Here is a 21,171-nt window from a genome sequence, read left to right as displayed (position 1 = left end):
CTGAGCTGAGACTGAATGTTAGTTCAGGCTTTTCTCTCCACACACAGATTTTTATTCCATATTACAGTGTAAACTACATCATGTTTTACTCTCTCAATTCAACACAAAGACACATTGGCACTTGGAGGAAGAGAATCATCTTTACATTAGAATCCATTACAAAGTGCACTAAACAATAATAAATAAATAACGTAATGGTTTCTGGATCATAAAAGTTTACTTACAGGGTTTGACAGAAACAGGTTCGAATCCTAAAAACACAAATGATGGACAGACAGTTAGTATCAAATCCGTCTACTAGTTTTGGATCACTGAAATTAAGGTACTAATTTTTAGAATTTGTCAAAATAAAAGTAGGCAAAATGTTAAATAAATCCACCTGTAAGAATTAGAAAGTATTAAAAAATAAATAAATTTACATCTACCTGCACTGTTCTCTTGTGCAATAAGCAATGAAAACCAGCACTGCAATGATAATGATGATGATGATAGCAGGTCGTGCTCTACCTGTTAAATCAGCACAGAGTTTTTATTATCTCATGCAGCAAGAAATCAGCTTTCACTCTCTACAGCTCGAGTTTATTAGGACCTTTTGGTACTTCTCGCACTAACTCCTTCTCCAAGCTGCTGTGCTGAACCACGCAGGTGTAGGTGTGTTTCTGCAGCTCCTCAGCTGGGACTTTCAGAATGCTTCTCTTCTGGAAGCTTCCATCCTGGTTGGGTAACGTCTCTCTGAGCTCCACGTCCTCATGCACGTCCTTCCCGTCCTTCTGCCAGCTGATCATCACTGCTTTGGGGAAGAAACCTGTAGCGTGACACACCACCTCTGGAGAAGATGAGTGTTTTTGGAACACTGACACCTCCGGCCGAACTGCAGAGACACACAATTTTAATTTAAATTTAATTTAAATAAGCAAAGTATTTGATTAGATAATTACTACAGTGATTAATGTGATTCAGCTGGTAACAATTATTTTAAGCCCAGCTGATTCAGCGAGGAGCTTCTCATCTCTTAAATAACCATGTCAGAGACATTCCCATAGTTGTGGAATGTCACTGTGTTTCAAAAGTCAAATCATTGGGCTGCGTCAAGCAAAGAAAAGTTGATAATTGGTTAAAAATGTTATATAAAGTTAAGAAGGATAATAGTAAATCATCAACTTTGCAGAACAAATGTGATTAGAAAAAAATGATGAAAAATTGCTCGGTAAAGTTGCATCATAAAACAGTCACATGGGAAGTTTTGACTTTTGCTGTCACTCTTGTTTACCAAGATCACCCCAGCAGTCCTTACTCCATTGCTCAGTAAATAATAAAGTAAGGAAGATGCAGGAGCACGTCTCGGGTTACTTTGCTGTAACCCTGTTCCCTGAAAAGGCGGGAACGAGATGCTGCGTGAAAACGCTATGGGAACATCTTGTCATGTTGCCGGTTATGAAGCATGTGTGTATCAAAGACGCCAAATTTTTGGCTTTTATAACCTCGGTCAGGTGACGTCATCTGATAGGATGCACCTGCAGGTTATAAATAGGAGTGAACCGGAAACATTCCTCAGATTGATTTGTCTGAACGAACGTCCGGTCACGTAGGCAGTGCGGCATTGGGACGCAGCATCTCGTTCCCGCCTTTTCAGGAAACAGGGTTACAGCAAAGTAACCCGAGACGTTCCCTTTCAAAGGCTACACTCGATGCTGCGTGAAAACACTATGGGAACAAGAGTGCCAACGCCGCCGCACTGCAAGTGTCTGGACTCCAAGGTTGTGTAGCGTGTGCGCACAAGGCCGAGAAGGTCTCAGAACTATGTCTGGGTAGCTGACTCGAGGACCCGTGAGCCCGGAGTAGCATGAACATCCAGACTATAAATGTAATAAATGTGTGCGGAGAGGACAAGCCTCCGTGTCACACACTTGCTGCAGGGGAATACCTCTTGCTAGTGCAATAGATGAGGTGATCCCCCTGGTTGAATGAGCCCTGATTCCTACAGTAGAGGCGAAGTGAGCCTACGCGCCTCATAGGAGGGCGCAATAGCCCAGTGTAGTGGGGGCCACCCCCCGTTGCGGCCCCAGACCATGTAAAAGCTGCTCTGACTTACGCCACTAGCTGATGCGGTGGACGTAAATCTGAAGAGCCCGTACTGGACAAAGTAAGTGAAGTCTTTCCTACTCCGAAGCTGTAAAGGCGGAGGACAGAAGCCTTCAAAACAATAGGATGCATATTGGCAAATGTGTGCGGAGAGGACCGCCCCTTCGCGTCACAGACTTGCTGCAAGGGAATAACTCTTGCTAGTGCAACTGATGAGGCGATTCCCCTGGTTGAATGAACCCTGATTCCTAGAGGCGAAGTGAGCCCACGCGCCTCATAGGAGAGGGCAATAGCATCTCTCACGCCGCTTGCGGCTTCAAAACATGTAAAAGCTGCTCTGACTTACGCCCCTGGCTAATGCGGTGGACATAAATCTGAAGAGCATGTACTGGACAGAGTAAGTGAAGTCTCTCCTGCTCCGAAGCTGTAAAGGCAGAGGACAGAAGGCTTTAAAACAATAGGATGCATGTTGGCAAATATGTGTGGAGAGGACCAACGCTCCGCGTCACATACTTGCTGCAAGGGAATACCTCTTGCTAGAGCAAAAGATGAGGCGATTCCCCTGGTTGAATGAGCCCTGATTCCTAGAGGCGAAGTGAGCCCACGCGCCTCATAGGAGAGGGCAATAGCATCTCTCACGCAGCTTGTGGCCCCGAAACATGTAAAAGCTGCTCTGACTTACGCCACTGGCTGATGCAGTGGATGTAAATCTGAAGAGCACGTACTGGACACAGTGAGTGAAGTCTCTCCTGCTCCGAAGCTGTAAAGGCGGAGGACAGAAGGCTTTTAGAAAAAAAGAGGTAACACCATTTAGAAAAACCATCTTAAGGGTCAGAAACCTGAGGCGATGACTCTAGTGGTTCAACAAAGCACAAGCCAGAGGACAAATTTTTCCTGCAGAAACTCCAGCACTGAAACAATTCGGCAGTGGACTGGGTCTACCTGCTTCGTCATGCACCAACTTTCAAATACATTCTATTTGAGGGGAGGCAGCCCTAGCACTTAGAATAGTCTTAATTACGCTGGCTGGAAGACCAGCTTGACTTAGTTGGTCCTGTTCAGGGACTGCCAAGGTGTCCAGACGCAGGGGCTGGCAGTCAGAGAGTAGTAAAGGGGACATTTGCTGATCTTACGAGGCAAAGAGGTCCACCTCCGCTACATGAAATTTTCCCAGAATGTAAATCGCCCTGAGGGACAGGAACCTGGTGCGCTAGCTATTTAGCGGCGCGAGCACAGTCCGCCCTGGCGATTAATATATGAAACTGCCATAGTGATGTCCACCCGCACTAGGACATGGTAGTCTCAACTGCTGGAGGAAGTGCTTTAGGGCCTGAAATAGAGCCATGATTTTGAGTCAATTGATGTGCCACGCAAAAAGATGGCCTCTCCAGCTCCCTTGGGCTGGACGGTCATCTAAGACCGCACCCCAGCCCATGAGGGAAGCGTCTGTCATTAGCATCTGCGACGACAAGACGAACTTAGAGTGGGACCCAAAGTCAAAAACCGAGGTTTGAACAACATGGGAAGGGTACGAAGCACCTGGCGCGTAGCCCTTATTGGGGATTGGCCCTAGAGTAAAATCCCCTGGTTCTTAGCCACAACTGAAATGCTCTCATGTGCAGAAGGCTCAAAGTACAAGAATGTAATTCAATACGGATGCTCTGCAGTCGTAAGAGCCAGAACTACATCCATGTATTTTGTTTATGTGCGGGTGAAAAAGCTAGACCAAATGGAAGGACCCGATACTGCTAAGCTTTGCCCCCGAAAGCGAACCTCAGGAACCTCCTGTGTTGTGGCAATATTTCTATTGATTTATTTTTGGATAGCGGTAAGGCCCGCAAAATCTAAAAAATTGGACGCAGCCCCCCGTTCCTCTTGGGAACCAAAAAATACCGAATGTAGTAGCCTGACTCTCTGACTGGTAGGGGAACATGTTACATGGCCCCATTTCCCAGCAACTTCTGTCAGCAGATGCGCACTTTCCGGTTTCATGGAAGTGGAGACTACGCCATTGAAACGCAGAGGGTGATGTGAGAATTGAATTCTGTAGTTTCTCTGTACAGTGCTTAGTACCCAAGGAGATATACTTGGGAGTAGCTTCAACGCTGCAAGTTTCTCTGAAAGGGGCAAAGCTCAGCAGCTTGGTTAAACGGGGGGGATGTTAGATGTTCGGCATCCTGAAACATGGAAGGAAAAAACCCGAAGAACTAACATTTTATTGGAGACTGCAGTTGCCCGAAACACCAGTGATGACGGAGCAAGAACACCAACCTCCTGGGGGTGCCAGGGAGAACACTTCATTCTTTAAAAGGAATTCTGCGTGCCTCTCCCCATAGGGGGGCCACCCCCACGGTCCTGGGCACATGAACCTCAGGGCTTTTTTGTGAAGACAATATGCCAGTCTGACCTCTTTTGAGGCGGATTGCGTGACGCACCCTAATCCTGCGAGGGAATGCCCAGCTCAAAAACACTCTCCTTGTGTGTTTCACGCCTCGCAACAGTCAGACCCGGTCAAGACTGGGTGGCCGACAGTCCCGACTCTTAAATAGGCGGGGAAAAAATTTCCTGAAGGCTTGTTATATAACTTCGCCTCATGAACCTAGTGGCGACCGAGTTAACGACATGGCCAAGTAGGCCGGGAGGCGAGATGGGGCATCGAGGAGGAATACACAATCCTTCTCCTTGATGCCCCTGAGATTCAACCACAAGTGGCTCTCCGCGGAGACCATAGCAGCCATAAAACGGCCGATAGCACAAGCCGTCTGCTTTGTTGCACGAAGAGACAAGTCTGTGGCCCGGTGTAAGTCCAATACGCCTTAACTTGCAGAGCCCCGCCAGTACTCAAGTCTCTCAGCAGGTCAGCCTGGTAGGCGTGCAAAACTGCCATGGTGTGCAATGGAGCACCAACCTGACCTGCTGCCCGAAAAGCTTTTTCCTCCAGGGAAGATAAAATGTCTACACAGCTTGAAAGGAAGTAATAGCTTTTCAGGAAGGATGATGTCCCAGAAGAGAGATAGCCTGAAAGCGTCTCTTCTATCTGGGTGTCATCATATAACTCCGTGCTTCTACCTCAACTATATTTAAATAAATAAAAGTTGATGGCAGGAAAACACAGGATGAATACAGCTTACTCCATGAAAGGGTTAACTCATATGGAGATTGCTAAGAAAAGGGGATAGAGCGTCGTTGAGGCTCCGCCCCCAGCCACCTGACAGAACCTGCCATCTATGTTTTTATTTATTTATTTTAATTTATTTATTTTTAAGTGCTTAGAGGCTATTACCATCTCCGCGGAAGCAAGAGAGGATGTTTATCCTTGCCCATTCACAAGAAGCGACAGGGTGCGCTTGAGAGCGGACAGAGGGATTTCCCGATCCGATGAGAACGCGAAAGAAAGGAGTTTTTAAATCCATCTCTCACTGCTCTGCCGGATACACGAGTTTAAGCCCCAGGAATGCGCGGCGGCTTGAGGCTTCTCAAGGAATGCGAGGCGCGCACGTAGCCCTTAATCACAGCAGTAAAGTGTAGAGATCGCCCTCCGATATGAATTATATCACACGGAGGGACATCTCGTTTAAAACTCTGCCATTATCAATGTGTGTTAAACACTTCTTATTTTGCTGGTTAGACACAACACGCTCACAACTAGGTGAAGACAAGAATCTGAGGAATGTTTCCAGTTCACTCCTATTTATAACCTGCAGGTGCATCCTATCAGATGACGTCACCTGACCGAGGTTATAAAAGCCAAAAATTTGACGTGTTTGATACACACATGCTTCACAACCGGCAACATGACAAGATGTTCCCATAGCGTTTTCACGCAGCATCGAGTGTAGCCTTTGAAAGGGAACATTAGCAAGATTGAAATGACTTCAGGCAGAACAGTAGTAGGTAGTAGGACCTACAACCAACCTGCACAACCTCAAGATTTCTAGGTGGGTGACCAAGTCATCCCCTTGCTACCTAAAACCAGCTGCAAATTTCTGGTCTGCTGTCATGGTCATGGTAATCTATGAGCTAGCTGGCCCCGTCAACTAGTGCCTGCAGCAGCCTGGTAAGCAGAAAGAGTCACATACAGACAAAAATCTGCTAAAAACGTAGGGAAAACCATATCCTGGTTGGACTGTTTTAAAATAGGGTTGACAGAGCCAGGCCATACCCACACAGTCCAAAACTATATTAAGACAATCCTAGGAACAGTGGTCTTTCTGCAGCCTTGTTGGACTCCAGAAGCATGCCTCTGAGCAGCTAAATGAGAGGTAGCCAAAATGCTCCCAGTGAGCCATCATCAAGAAATTCACCAGCCCTTGATCCAACCCATTGTTGTGCTACCCAAGCCCGATGAGAGCATAAGACTTTGTAATAAGTTACCCTGGCTTGACAAAGGTTTTTAAGTTTGACTCTTGCCCCCTCCCACCAGTGTATGACTTAGTGGAGCACCTGGGATGGGCTCACTTCATTTCCAGTCTTGACCTAATGAAGTGCTACTGTCAAGTCAAGTCAAGTCAAGTCGGCTTTTATAGTCATTCCAACCATATACAGTTAAATTAACTACTCCATACTAAAAAGAGACAACAATAGACGACAGACAACACAGTGTATGTGTAAATGTGCAAACTAGGAGCTACAGACAAACACAACAATGTTACACGTTTCAGTACTTGAGTTGTGGTAGTGGGAGGAGAAACAGTAAACATTTGACATTCCTGAGGAGCAGCAATGATTTTAAAAATCCTTTGTGCAAAAAAAATAGCAAGGAAATAAATATTGTGCAATATAGTGCAGAAAGAGAAGATCAGGTGGGTCGGTATAAACAAATTGTGAGATGGTTATAGATCAGTCCTGATATTATCATTATTTAAGAGTCGGGACTGTCTGAGTGATTTGTGTGTGTGTGTGTGTGTGTGTGTGTGTGTTGTTTTATCAGTCCAGTCCCTTTGTATTGAGGAGAAGGATGGAGGATGGCTTGCAGGTAAAAACTGGCAGGTAACTCTAAATCTGATAGCCAAGACGAAAAAATGCATTTGGAACAGAGAACAATGACTGGCAGTTCTCGGTCCTCCTCTTCACCTTCACAGGGACCCAGCAATATTTAATTTATTTTGTAGATGTGTGTTTGTTACAGGTAAAGAGCGGATCACACATTTACCTCTTCTCTCCAGAGTCGCATTGCCATAAGTCACGTACATTTTTAACCAGTCAATACACTCAATCTTCAGGTAGTTATTAACCTGCTTCTTATAAAAATTATCAGATTCCCAAATGAGTTTGGTGATCACAGCTTGAGGTTTAGCTGCAGTCCAGGTTTCAGCTTTCACATCCCAACTGATGAAATCTTCTCCATCATAACCAAACTGGTAAAAGGAGCCATTATTAGTAAGGTTACAGCCAACCATCCACTGCCATGTGTGAACTCCCACACACACACACACACACACAGCACATTTTACATATAATTTATTCTTAATTTACAAAATAGTTTCTTTATTTGTATTTTGTAATATTTTTTTTTATATTAAAGATCATTTTAACTTATTTATTGTAACACACAGTGTGTAAAGCTCTGTGTGTTGGTTTCACCTTCAGTGTGATTGAAGAGTTGCATTAATGTCTTTACTTCATGCTTGAACTCTTCCTGTTCAATCTGCAGCTTCCGGCTGTATTTGTCCCAAACATCCGGATCATCAGCATGAGCGTTCTTTATCCAGTCTGTTTTGTTGATGAATTTCCTGATGTTACTGTCATAGTAGTTAATCTGCTCTCCATCCAACATCCCAACAGCAGTGAATTCTGGGAAGTTTAGTCCTGGTGTGACTCCAGTGAATAAGTACTGGTAACTGTGTGTATCTGTAAGAATATAGGGTGAAGACTGGTTAAGTGGTACAGTTTGGGAAATTTCATCTTCTTGCTTTTTTATTATGATCTTAGAGAATATATATAATTAAACAATATATAGAGTATATAATAAAAAAAAAAAACATTGGTTGTTTTTCAACTATGCATAAACAAGCTTCAGTTAGTCCTCACTAGAACCAGAAGATACGAGCACATCACCCCTATCTTATCCTCAATGTATTGGCTCCCAGTGAAATTTCATATCGATTTAAAAACTTATTTTAACATATAATGCATTAAATGGTGAGTGAACTGCTAGTGTCGCCACGCCTACTTCAATCAAAAGATGCAGGCTGCTTGTCAGTACCGCGTATCATGAAAAGTACAGCATGGGGCAGAGCTTTTTCTTACAAAGTCCCAAAGTTATGGAATAGCCTTCCAATTATGGTTCAGGACTCAGACACAGTCTCAGTGTTTAAGTCCAGGCTAAAAACCTATTTATTCAGACAAGAATTTTTATAAATAGATTTGCCTTAGGTAAAGGAGCAGATCTAGGGGACTCATGGATGTAGAGTATCATGGTGAACTGGTATGTTTAGATGCTGTCCTCCCCACTCTTATTGATCACTCTGGTTTGTAACGGTAAAGTGATTGGTTAAGTCCCTGCTTGCACTCTGCACAATATATACATAAAACTTACTTATACATTGTGTGACAGTGACTATACCTAACTGTCATCTCTCCTTCTCTCCTGCTCTCTCCTCTTCTCTCTCTTTTCGCTCTTTCCCTCTCTCTGTCTTTCTCTTGAGCTATATACATGTCGTTCCTGAGCTGCCAGTGATCCAGACCTCTTTAGCCCTCTGGACCTGTCTGACTCATCCTGTAATCCTGCTTCTGGCTGGAGACCTCGTTGCATGGATGCCACATGTAGTCTGCTTTGGGAGAGTTCAGGGCTAGAAATTCCTACAGTCTACCTGAATCTCCAGTAATGACTGGACTCCATAAAAACTTAAAGATATCAACTGTTATATTGAACTTCCAGCTTCCTAACACACAGTATGACTGTAAATTAATTCCTGCTATCCGTTATCACCCTAATGAGGATGGGTTCCCTGTTGAGTCTAGTTCCTCTCAAGGTTTCTTCCAGGGGCGAACTGGGACCAAAAAGTGGCCCTGGACTTCCTGGGGCACAGCAGTCCACCACATCCAACATCATAATACATTAGCTCATTAATGTGGAGACAAATTCTTAACACCACTTACTAGTATATATATATTTTAGCTAGTCAGGGGCGATTATCTTGAAGCAGTGTAAGATATACCACTCATCAGTATAAGCTAAATGTGCAGCGGGGTCAGTGATGATGAACCAGTGCCTGCTGTTGACCAACACTCCTCCCCTTCTCTACCCAAGTGAAAAGTGTGGCAATCAAACTGAACAGGTAAGTTGGAGCAGCATTAGCTTGTGCTAGTAATTATTATGGTAGTCAATATTAATTCTAAATAATGTTTCTCAGCACCACCTTTTTCTTTTTTCCCCATCCATTGAAATAATTATTAAATATTTGCTCAGAGAAATTTGCTGTATCCAGAAAGGTTTAATATATTCTTCTCTGTAAAGTAGAAGTGAAAGGGAGCGTGTTTCAGTACGTATGTATGGGATAGACCAAACTAATTAATTGGAGGGAGGGCGATACATTTGCTTGCACACTCTTTGTTGACGGCGCCCGTGTGATAGATTCACTCATCGATCAGTGTAGAAAAGAGATGTCTTTCGTTATTTTTTTATATATTTGCGTACTGACTGGGCCGGCCCACTTTGGTCAGCGGCCCAGCAGGAAACTCCCAGTGCTCCAGATGTCCAGTCTGCCACTGATTTCTTCCTAATACCATCCCGGGGAGTTTTTCCTTGCCACTGTCGCCGTCACCCTCGGCTTGCTCATCAGGTAGAATCTGATCATTTTGATTCATACTTCCATAATTTCTTTTGATTGTGTAAAGCTGCTTTTTGCAAAAGTAACAGAGTATCAAAAATATAAAATTTCTAAGGGCGTAGAAAATATTTTGATGATTTTTAGACATTGGGCCCTGATGTTCATCCTAAAATGACTTTCTTCTCTTCCTTCTCTCCTTCTGCTGCCTTCTACAGCATAATTCCACTTTTCCACACTGCATCTGTTTCATACTCTAACCTACATAAAAGAATTACTAGAAATGTACAAGATGTCTCTAAATGTAAAGAGATTATTTACCCACAAACTCCTTTTTAAATGGCATGACTTGACTACCCATTTCACCAATAAATGTTATTTCTAAAGGGAAGCCAAAAAAGCCTTTTAGTGACAACATTTCAATATATGACCTAGTTAAAAAAAAATTATTTCATTTTACTCTTTTTAAAATTCTATGACTCATATGTGTTTGCCATTTCACCTACCACTTAATCTAATTTTATAATGAAGTGTCACTCAACCAGGAGTGCCATCACAGAAGTAGCCCTTTACTTTTCAAGGATAAAATCAAGCAAAAATGTTGCTCAGTGAAATATCTACACATTAAGATACAGAGTCCCACTTTTCAAATGTACACCTTCTAATAAAGAGAGTAAACATTACAGAACTCACCTGCTGGTGAAAGATGAAAAGAAAATGTGAGAAAAATCAGAGTTTTCATAACTGCACTGCAGCGACACATCTCTCAGTCTTTACAGAGGCAATAGTATTAAAGCAAAAACCCTACCGGCAAACAGGGATTACCAAACAGGAATCACCACCCTGACCAATCAGAAGCCAGCATTAGGACCAATCAGAACTCGGCATTAGGACCAATCAGAAGCCAGCATTAGGACCAATCATAACCCAGCATTAGGACCAATCAGAAGCCAGCATTAGGACCAATCAGAATTCATTACTGATAGTAAGATGATGCCAAAGGAAAATAAAACAACTAGGCATTAATATTACTCTTGTTCTGTTTAGCTACTAATAATTTACTTAAAATATAAACTCATCCGTGGTATGATTCTCTCTCTCAGTGCTGCACTTCTCTGTATGCGCTCTGTATTGACGTGAGTCTCTTGTCTCTGTCCCTGACCTGTCATTGGTTTATTGCTCTTTAGACGATTATTTCTACTCACCTGCTTTGTGTAAATTTCGAACCAGTTTGTCTGGTTGTTATAAATCGGCCCACCTCTAGTTTCCCTAATGACTTCATGTTATTATCCAGGTGTTTGTTTACATGTACAAGGCCTTTTTCATTGTGCTTTAACCTGCATTGTGTAATTTAACAGTGTAGCGCAGCCACATAAAGGGGCATTTTAAGTAGCAGGGAAAGAGTTACGGAGCTAATGCGGCTCACCTGCTCAATGAAATATGCCCGGTCTGGTTTTATTTGTCCCCATAGACTGTGTTGGTCACAGGGTTAAGCTCTCGCGAGCATGCGCGATCGCAGCGCGAGGGAACCCGGAAGCGGCGTCGGGTCACGTGTGCCGGTATAAAGCCGGAACCGGCAAGTGGCTCGAGACGGAGAGATGAGACAGCGCGCTGCATTTGGTTTGAGAGAGAGAGAGATTGTTTGTTGTTACGGAGGATTACTTTCCATTACGGGACTAATCTTCATTGGACACATTCAGTACCCTTCTCGTTCCGTTTTCTCGTGCTCCCGGATTATACATCTTTTACCGGTGAGGCCGAGCCATCTCTCCCGTACACCATTTCATACTCACAATAACACGGACTTGGACTTTCATACATACGCACTCACACACACGCATACGCTACACACACTGTTTATAGTTGTATATATTTTGTATATATTGTTTTGTTGGTGCACCTTATTTGTTTATTTGTCTTTTTCATTTAATACACTTTGGGTTGGTTTAGTAGTTGTTGTCCCGTGTCTTGTCTTGCCCCGCGAAGATTGCGCAACACCGGAAGTGAATAATATTAGCCCGTATTTAGATCCTAGACCCCGTAGCATAGTAACTAGTGATTTTAATAAATCCAAGCGTTACATAGTGGTGGCCCGTATGGGGAGTCTGGTTGTTTGGGTATTTTTCCGGTGTTGTGTGACTTTAAGGAGCAAAATAGACGCCAACATGGCTAGCACTAAAGCTAACGTTTTTGCTAATGCTAGTAGTGCTCGGAGGGCCAACTTTGCTGTTGCTAGTATTGTACCGGATGATGTAGATGTCCCTGTGACGCGACGTAACCCTACTTCATTGCTTAGCTCATTGTATATATCAGATAGACATGATGATATTGAGGGTCAGATGTCTAAAATTACTGATGTTGTCGAAACAATGCAGACTGAGTTTAAGCAATGTAAAGGGGATGTAGAGGCTATGTCTGAGAAAGTGGGCATGTTAGAGAGGGATTTTAAAGATTCCATTAACAGCAGTTTAAATCGTGAACTCAGTTTTCGGCGGGCAGTGGATGCTAGATTAGCAGAGCTGGAGCTCTACTGCCAAGAGTCTTTAGAAAAACTGGAAAGAGCGATAATGGACTGTTTTTTGCGCCGTGATGTCCTCTGGGAAAAGCAGATGAGGAAGCTGCGCATCTTTAGCACATCCACCGTACAAAGGTTACAAGCCTACACCCCTGCGTCTTCACCATCTCCATCTCTACAATCACCCGAGTTTCCAAGCATCGCAACTACAGAGAAGGACCACTTGGGGGCGAAGGATTTTCGGCAGAAGGAGGGGGCCCAACACAGCCAGGAGAAGATGAAGGAGGGAGCCCCAGAGCCCGCTTCTACTCCATCCCAGGCCGGACCCTCCAACGCCCAGCCCCTGTCTGCACCCTCTCAGCTCTACTACGCCTTGCCACAGAAAGCGGAACCTCCACACGTCACATCAGAGCTGTCCTCGGCTCCACCCAGAGACCTGGCAGAGGTGGAACATCCAAAGCAGGAAGGTCTCCAGGTGGCTCTTCTGGCCACTGTGGTGGATGCCGGAGAGACCCCGAACCAGGGGGTGACCTTCGAACACCACCAAGGGGCGTTACATCGTAGAGTGCCGAGGAAGAAGGGAGGAGTTCTCCAGCTGGTAATCCCGCCATCGCAGACCCAGACGTTCCTGCAAGATTTTCATCAAAAGCTTACGGGTGGCCACCGGGGGGGGCTAAAGACACTACTGAGCCTCCTAGACGTCGCCTGGTGGCCTTCCATCCGCAAGGACGTCTGGCGGTACGTGGAAGCGTGCGAGGTCTGCCGGAGCACCCGGAGCCGGGCCAAGGGAACCAGGGGCCATCGGAGATCGGCCGCGCCCCTAGCCCAACCTCCTTGTGAACTTAGGAAAAGACCCGGGGGCTATCAGATGCCAGACCTCACCAGGGACCGCTGGAGCAGCCTGCCACCCAACAACTCACCACCGACCCAGCCTCACATCCATCACAGACCGACCCCAGGATCACAGCGGAGGAAGAGGCACAACCACCAGCAACTCAGTCAGCCAAACACGCCAGCTACCTCAATTCCCGGCAGAACAAGGCGCCAGAGCTACCGGGCGAGCTGGTTTGGCGACGGACACCCTCTCTTTCCTCTGCCCATCAAAACTTTTCAGTTGCGCGAGTGCCCAAGTGGGAGGGACCAGCAGAAATAAAAAACAAAATAGGACCAAATAATTACACCGTGTCTTGGGGCAATCCACAAAAAACTGGTACAGTGAACGTGGGTAATATAAAGCGCTTTTACGGACATTCTCCTCAGACGCCGGAGGCTTGGGGGGGGGGTCTATGTAGCGCAGCCACATAAAGGGGCATTTTAAGTAGCAGGGAAAGAGTTACGGAGCTAATGCGGCTCACCTGCTCAATGAAATATGCCCTGTCTGGTTTTATTTGTCCCCATAGACTGTGTTGGTCACAGGGTTAAGCTCTCGCGAGCATGCGCGATCGCAGCGCGAGGGAACCCGGAAGCGGCGTCGGGTCACGTGTGCCGGTATAAAGCCGGAACCGGCAAGTGGCTCGAGACGGAGAGATGAGACAGCGCGCTGCATTTGGTTTGAGAGAGAGAGAGATTGTTTGTTGTTACGGAGGATTACTTTCCATTACGGGACTAATCTTCATTGGACACATTCAGTACCCTTCTCGTTCCGTTTTCTCGTGCTCCCGGATTATACATCTTTTACCGGTGAGGCCGAGCCATCTCTCCCGTACACCATTTCATACTCACAATAACACGGACTTGGACTTTCATACATACGCACTCACACACACGCATACGCTACACACACTGTTTATAGTTGTATATATTTTGTATATATTGTTTTGTTGGTGCACCTTATTTGTTTATTTGTCTTTTTCATTTAATACACTTTGGGTTGGTTTAGTAGTTGTTGTCCCGTGTCTTGTCTTGCCCCGCGAAGATTGCGCAACACCGGAAGTGAATAATATTAGCCCGTATTTAGATCCTAGACCCCGTAGCATAGTAACTAGTGATTTTAATAAATCCAAGCGTTACAACAGATATTTATGTGTTGGCCACAATACAAATCAGCTTGAATTCATGCACTTGTTTCCTGCTTATAATAAGTAAAATATGTTAATGTGCATTAGTGTGCTTTAACAGCATATAATAAAGCTTGAGTTATAAAATGTCTTCACTGTCCATGGGATTTTTTCTTATCACTTTACCACCATTTTAATCAAAACCTCTTCTGTGTCCTCAATGATTAGTTAGAGCTCAGAGGAGGCCTGTAGAAGTTGATAAAGAATTTTCAGTTGGTAAATTATAAAATTGAATATTGTACAGAGCTTTTAAAAACATAATTTTATAGCATGACAATATCCCTGTTTAGTTTTTTTTTTTTGCTAAAACAAGCTCCATAACAGTGTTATTGTTAGTGTTTTTGTGGCGACTTTAAGAGGGTCAATAATCAGATAAGATAAAAAATATGATTCTGCTGAGTGAAGATGCTTCAGACTCACTTGTGTTTCTGTCACAATGTAAACAGGCCATCCATTTTATCTCATGCACTCGGCACCAACCATAATTTATTACAAATTAACTTTGGTTCTCTAAATCATCTTTATTGATTAACATTAATGAATTGTAAATTGTGGTCTCCCCTGGTGATGTATTTAGTTTCCCCTGATGCCATGTACTTTTAAACTAATAACTTCACAATAACTTCTTCTTGTCGATACTATATGCAACCATTTACAATGTTTATTATAATAAATATGAGCATTTTTATGTGAACATTCCAAACAGCTTTTTGTTAATTATTCTAAAAAAAAAAAATACTGACAACAAAAACACTGCAGATTAACACCAGAGTCTCTTCCTTAATGTTGGTGGTTCAGTATCATTAGTCTCACTTTCAGGAAATTTCAAAGTGAAATGTTGGGTTACAGTCTATCACATGTAGCAGTCTATCACATGAAACTAACAGATATTGGACAATATAACAAGACAGGGACACAAAACACACAAGTAAATCATCAGCAGCTTCAAGACATTTCTGCAGATACACAGCTATAAAAGAATGAGACAGAGAGGATCTATAGGGGTCTGAATACATTTACCAAACCATCATGTTTCTCATCTGGTATTTTATTAATCACTTATTTTTTTTTTTCTGAAATCTCTTGCAGATTCAAGTGTGATAAATTGTAGTTAACTGTTGAAGTGGCGATTGTGGGTTCTATATATATATATGAACAGTCATAAACGTCTTGTATTCAGCAAATGGTACGGCACAACCCCCGAAAAAAAAAAAATCCAGGATGATTTGCAGCAAAACAGAACAAACAATAAAGAAGTAAATACTTTTGCATGGCATTGTATATATATATATATATATATATAAAGTAGGATGTGTGCATTTCTGCAGCTGTATTATGTGTAGAGAAGATAAGAGTAAATGTAGAACTGATACTGAGATCATGTGCTCTAAAAGAACAGAGATATAAAATAAACCTCAGAACACAGAGTGAAGAAAATACACTTTGTTTTTCATTCATTCAGTTTCACTGTGAAAAGGGGTTTAATTGTTTGTTTTTAGCTTTAGATTGAGTTAAATAATAAATAATGTGAACAGTAGTGTGTGGTTTAGTTGATTTGTGTTTCCACTTGTGGAGAAAATAAAAGCTTGGAGTTCTGCTGATCCTCCAGCATGAACTCCTGCTTCTCCTGTGTTCACTCCTGTTTTTTTACACTTTAGTCACTTTATCACTTCAATACCTCTCACATCTGAAGAACCCAGGACCTGGTCTCCACCCTGCAAACCCACACGGAGACCGTGCAGAGCCAAGCCCAGAGAGCTGCCCATCTGGCACAAGAGGAACATACACTCAAAAAAATGAACCTGGCTACCTGTTACATGTACTAAAATGTAATATGTGTTTTGTACATAATCATTTCATGTTTCCAAGATAAACATGAATAAATCATGTTGTATTTGCATGAAATTCAACAACTTAACATGTATTACATGTATTCAATCATGTTGAGATAAACCAAAGATATCGTGTCACTATGAAAAGCAGAAATATCAGAGCAAACATCACGAGAAGATATCACGAGAAGAGAACACAGTTTGTTCAGAAGACAAACGTTTGGCGGGCGTGTGGAAAAGGCTTAAGGTTTAAGCTATTTCTTGTATTTTTAATCACACTTAAAATACTGACGGTTATATGCGCGTGCTTTATCTGCGGTTCGGTTCTGGTTTCGGTCTGTTCTCATGAGTTGTGAATACCCCTATCTCACCTATGCGGTTTCGCGCAGTGGCAGTAAGTACAGTTCATCATGATTAACCACAAGTTTTTGGCGCTGTGAGTACGTTTCCATCTTTCCGTGCAAAAAAAAATAAAGTTTAATGGAAAATTAAACATGTCTAATTTTTTTGCCGGCCCTCCCAGAAGCTTGCAGTCCTTACAGAACGTCGCGGAACGCCAGTGGAATGTCAGCGGGCAATTGTGGCGAATTTGTGATTTTAATTGAATCTATCTCTATATTTTTTCACAGCACTTTGTGAGTGAAAGTGTCCTGTCTGCGTCTGACTTCAGGAGTTTCCTGACCAACCGTCTCTAACGGTCATATTTAAAAGTCATAACGTACAGTTATCAAGTACAAAACGTTTCTGTTGGTGTTTAATTGTTTTTCTATGATTAATACTTATTTGTGGTGTTTTATGTTTTGTACAACTTTTCAAATTGAGACCTCATTTGTAAGTTGCTGCTGGTGTAAAATAAAATCTCCGTTTTATCCCGTTTGTCTTATGCTTCCTTCCTTCACAGAATTCTGTTGACCAGGGCTTGAAATTTAAATTTATTTGAGTTGGATCAACTTAATTTACAACTGAAAAATGTGTTGTACCAACGCTATTCATTTATGTTAACAGTATTAAATTATGTTGGATGCAGCTGTAGTAAATAAGTTAAATGAACCTAATAAAATTAATTTGACTGAACCTAAAAACATTAAGTTAGGCCAAAACAAAATTGCTTAATGCTAAAAGAAAGCCATTAAATCAGGTGGAAATTCTTAATTTCCATAATTTAATTATGTTCATTTAACGAGTTATTTTTTTGAGTGTACGTAATAGTGGGATTAGTGTTTTATGTTGTAATGTTATGGCTGACTGATGTATGCTGATATTAAACTGCACCTCTTTGTAAAAATTCAGTACAATGATCACAGTTTTGATGTGTGTGTGTGTGTGTGTGTGAGAGAGAGAGAAAGTGTGTGTATGAAGGTAAATTAAGTCATGTGTGAAGGTGTGTTCATCCAGAACAGGTTTAAAATCTGATGTACAGTATATGTATAATAGCAGTGAGCTGTAACTGCTTCCCAATGAAAGCGTACACCACTGGAATTGTGTGTGTGTGTGTGTGTGTGTGTGTGTGTGTGTGTGTGTGTGTGTGTGTGTGTGTGTGCATGTTCCTCATTTTGCTCTTCTCGTCTCCTAAAAGAACAAACAGACAGAAACAGGATGAGCTCTGAGCTGCAACTGAATGTTAGTTCAGGCTTTTCCGCTGGATTTTCTCTCCACACACAGATGTTTATTCCATATTAGACTGTAAACTCCATCATGTCTTACTCTCTCAGTTCAGCAGGAAGTCACACAGTCACACTTTAAGAGTTGTTGGAGGAAGAATCTCCTTCAGAGGCTGTAAAACAACATAATCAGTTAAAATTTTAACTGAACTAAACAATTTGTTTAAATTCAAATATCATTGAAGAAGCTATCATTTATTTACCTTGAGCAGAGTTTTGTGGAATCGGTTTAAAGCCTGAAACACAGATGATGGACAGACAGTATCACATAAAAAATTAAACATAAAAAAAACTTCCCATCTGCCTCCTTCCTCCTCTCACCAGAGTTCTTCTTCTTCCAGACCACAATTCCAGCAACAACAGCGACGAGAGCGATGAGAGCCGCGACTACAGCAGTGATGATAGCAATCGATCCTCCACCTGTTGAATCAGCACAGAGTCTTTATTATCTGCTGCAGCAAGAAATCAGCTTTCACTCTCTACAGCTCTAGTTTATTAGGACCTTTTGGTGCTTCTCGCACTAACTCCTTCTCCAAGCTGCTGTGCTGAACCACGCAGGTGTAGGTGTGTTTCTGCAGCTCCTCAGCTGGGACTCTCAGAATGCTTCTCTTCTGGAAGCTTCCATCCTGGTTGGGTAACGTCTCTCTGAGCTCCACGTCCTCATGCACGTCCTCTCTGTCCTTATGCCAGGTGATCATCACTGCTTTGGGGAAGAAACCTGTAGCGTGACACACCACCTCTGGATAAGGAGACTGTTTCTGGAACACTGACACCTCAGGAACAACTACAGAGACACAGAGGGACAGACATTTTAAACCCCTGTCAGATGTCTTTAATAAATAATATTGGAAAAATAGATTCCAATGCAAAATAATTTAGACAGTCGCACTATTGTTATAAAGTACCATAAGGATGCCAGTGCAGGTAAAAGTTTTTTTTTTTTTATAGTTGTAACCAGGCAAACAAAGTTTTTCCAAATTATAAAGAAGACACAGACAAAGGTCACGTGATCTATAAACAACATTCCAAGGGACAAAGTAGTTTTCAAAATTCACCTAGCAAAACAAGATCATACCTGATTTAGTCAGTTAATTATAATAAAGCTTGGTAACATAAGTAGAAACTCACTAGAGCTTGTACGTCCTGATATTAATTTGCTTTATTTAACCTTTGGATTAATACGTTACAGGTGTTCCATTAGAGCTTTGGCAAACTTGAGCGTGAATTGTATAGTAGTTCCTCTTAATTTGCATGTAGCCCAATTCTGCTGCCACCTTAGTTCTGACACAGTGCTGGGGGACAGTACTATTTAAAGTAACTAATTACATTACAAAATTACTGTCTTTAAAATGTATTTAATTACATTACAGCGTTACTTTCTTTTAAAAAAGGAACGAAATAACTGAGTACTTAAATGGCGACCTAATGCGTTAGATTACTCGTTGCATCAAAAAAGTAATCCAAGTACTCTAACGTGTTACACCCAATGCTGGTTCTGTCACAAATTGAAATTAAGCTGTTATATAATCAACACTTTTGGCTGCAATACTTTATGCTGCACAATTTAGTTTTGTTCAGAAAAATTTAATTGTGAGTAACTCAGTCTGCAAGTGCTTAGCAAGACAAGCCAATAAATGTTAACATAATAAACGAATAAGGTCTTGATATAGCCAATGGTTTAAGCCATTGGTTTTTTTCTCTCTTTCTTGCTGTTACATTATGAGTAATTGTCTCCCATGCTCAGTCTCAGTGTGCGTCAATCGTATAGTCAGCATCCGTGTGTGTACTGTTTACTATAACATTGTGACAATGTGTGTGTGCATGCACGTTAAGCAAAAACAACTGTAAAAAGGTTCCTTATTAAAGATCCAGTTTCAGGAATCTCTCTGTCAGAAAGCAGTGATTTTATTAATGTGTGTGTGTGTGTGTGTGTGTGCGTGCTCATTAGAGAGGTCCTTTGTTAAAGACGTTTCCAGACAGAGCAGTGTTTCCAGTACTTAGTTTATGTGTGTGTGTGTGTGTGTGTTTGTGAAAGTCATCCTACGCAGTAGCCCCCTCCCTTCTCCTCTTGTGTTACTTCAGTTTCACACATACACACACACACACACACACTGAGAAAAACACTGCTTTGTCTGGATTCTTTTTAAAGATAAAGTGCAGGTTAATTTGTTTTATTTTTACTTCATATTTTGTATTAATTATTTTAATATGAATATTTCAATGTCAGAGTTTCTATTATTTCTTATGGGGGAATTCGCTTTGATATATGAGCTTCTATTTTGATATACACACTTCTGGGACAAATTATGCTTACGATTAAAGAAGGGTTAACTGTCTATTCAGATTATTTATTACATCAGTAAGATACCTAAGCCTACGTTAAGTGTGTGTTCTAGTGAAGGAATGTGTTAATAGTGTGTGCAGGATCTGAGCATGTGTGTGTGTGTGTGTGTGTGTGTGTGTATTACAAACAGATACTGTAGACTTTACCTTTTCTTTCCAGAGTTTTCCTGCTATAAGACACAAACTCTTTTAACCACTTGATACAGGTGGTGCTCACATAGTTCCTCTGGTACTCAGCAGTCAAACCATTAACATAATCCCAAATATGTTTGTTAATTACATCTCTAGGTTTGGCTGAAATCCAGGTTTTAGTTTCCAATTCAAAGGTCATGAAACTCTCTCTATCGTATCCTAACTGCATGTATCCTCTAGTGGTGCCGTCATCATCATCAATCTCACAGCCGAGCATCAGTTGCAGTGTGTGAACTCCTGCAGACAGACAGACAGACATACACACACCATCTATTTCTATATGCTGCATTCAAACCTCACACTAGCGTTTACTCTTCATTTAGTTGTTTATTCTTATCATTTATATTTAATTTGGATTAAATTTATATTACTACAGGAGTTATCATAACTTTAGCTGGCTTACTGTGTGTGTGTGTGTGTGTGTGTGTGTGTGTGTGTGTGTGTGTGTGTGTGTGTGTGTGTTTGTGTGTGTGTGTTTGTGTGTGCGTGCTTTACTGTACCTGTAGTCTGATTACAATTCTTCTTTATTATTTCCAGACCAGCTTTGAAGATCTCCTGCAAACTCTGACAATTCTGTGTGACAAAGTTCCAGAAATGCGGATATTCATCATTCACCTTTAGGATCCATTCTGTCTTCGGAATCGACCTCCTGATGATACTGTCATAATAGTCACACAGATCTCCATCCACCAGAGTAAAAGTGGTAAATTCTGGAACATT

The 21,171-nt window shown here is 42.2% G+C and overlaps 2 protein-coding genes across 2 annotated transcripts in view; both read right to left on the bottom strand.

The window, feature by feature from the left end:
* Window positions 1–566: 566 nt before the first annotated feature.
* Window positions 567–10,646, bottom strand: LOC128509714 (BOLA class I histocompatibility antigen, alpha chain BL3-6-like). Its single transcript, XM_053481549.1, has 4 exons — window positions 10,545–10,646; window positions 7,666–7,932; window positions 7,235–7,498; window positions 567–871 (listed from the first exon to the last, which is right to left on the bottom strand). The coding sequence occupies exons 1-4, from the start codon at window positions 10,612–10,614 to the stop codon at window positions 567–569; spliced, it is 906 nt and encodes a 301-aa protein (XP_053337524.1). The 5' UTR covers window positions 10,615–10,646.
* A 7,196-nt stretch (window positions 10,647–17,842) lies between these two features.
* The window catches only part of LOC128509190 (H-2 class I histocompatibility antigen, Q9 alpha chain-like), a 45,679-nt gene continuing 42,350 nt past the window's right edge, over window positions 17,843–21,171 (bottom strand). The window contains exon 7 of the mRNA XM_053480814.1: window positions 17,843–18,029. Within this exon, the coding sequence (XP_053336789.1) occupies window positions 17,995–18,029 (35 nt within the window). The 3' untranslated portion in view covers window positions 17,843–17,994. The remainder of the gene's footprint in view (window positions 18,030–21,171) is intronic.

This window comes from Clarias gariepinus, chromosome 21 (assembly GCF_024256425.1).
Source record: "Clarias gariepinus isolate MV-2021 ecotype Netherlands chromosome 21, CGAR_prim_01v2, whole genome shotgun sequence".
Taxonomy (NCBI): domain Eukaryota; kingdom Metazoa; phylum Chordata; class Actinopteri; order Siluriformes; family Clariidae; genus Clarias; species Clarias gariepinus.
Note: the sequence above shows the minus strand (reverse complement) of the source record. Positions and strands in the feature narration are given on the sequence as shown.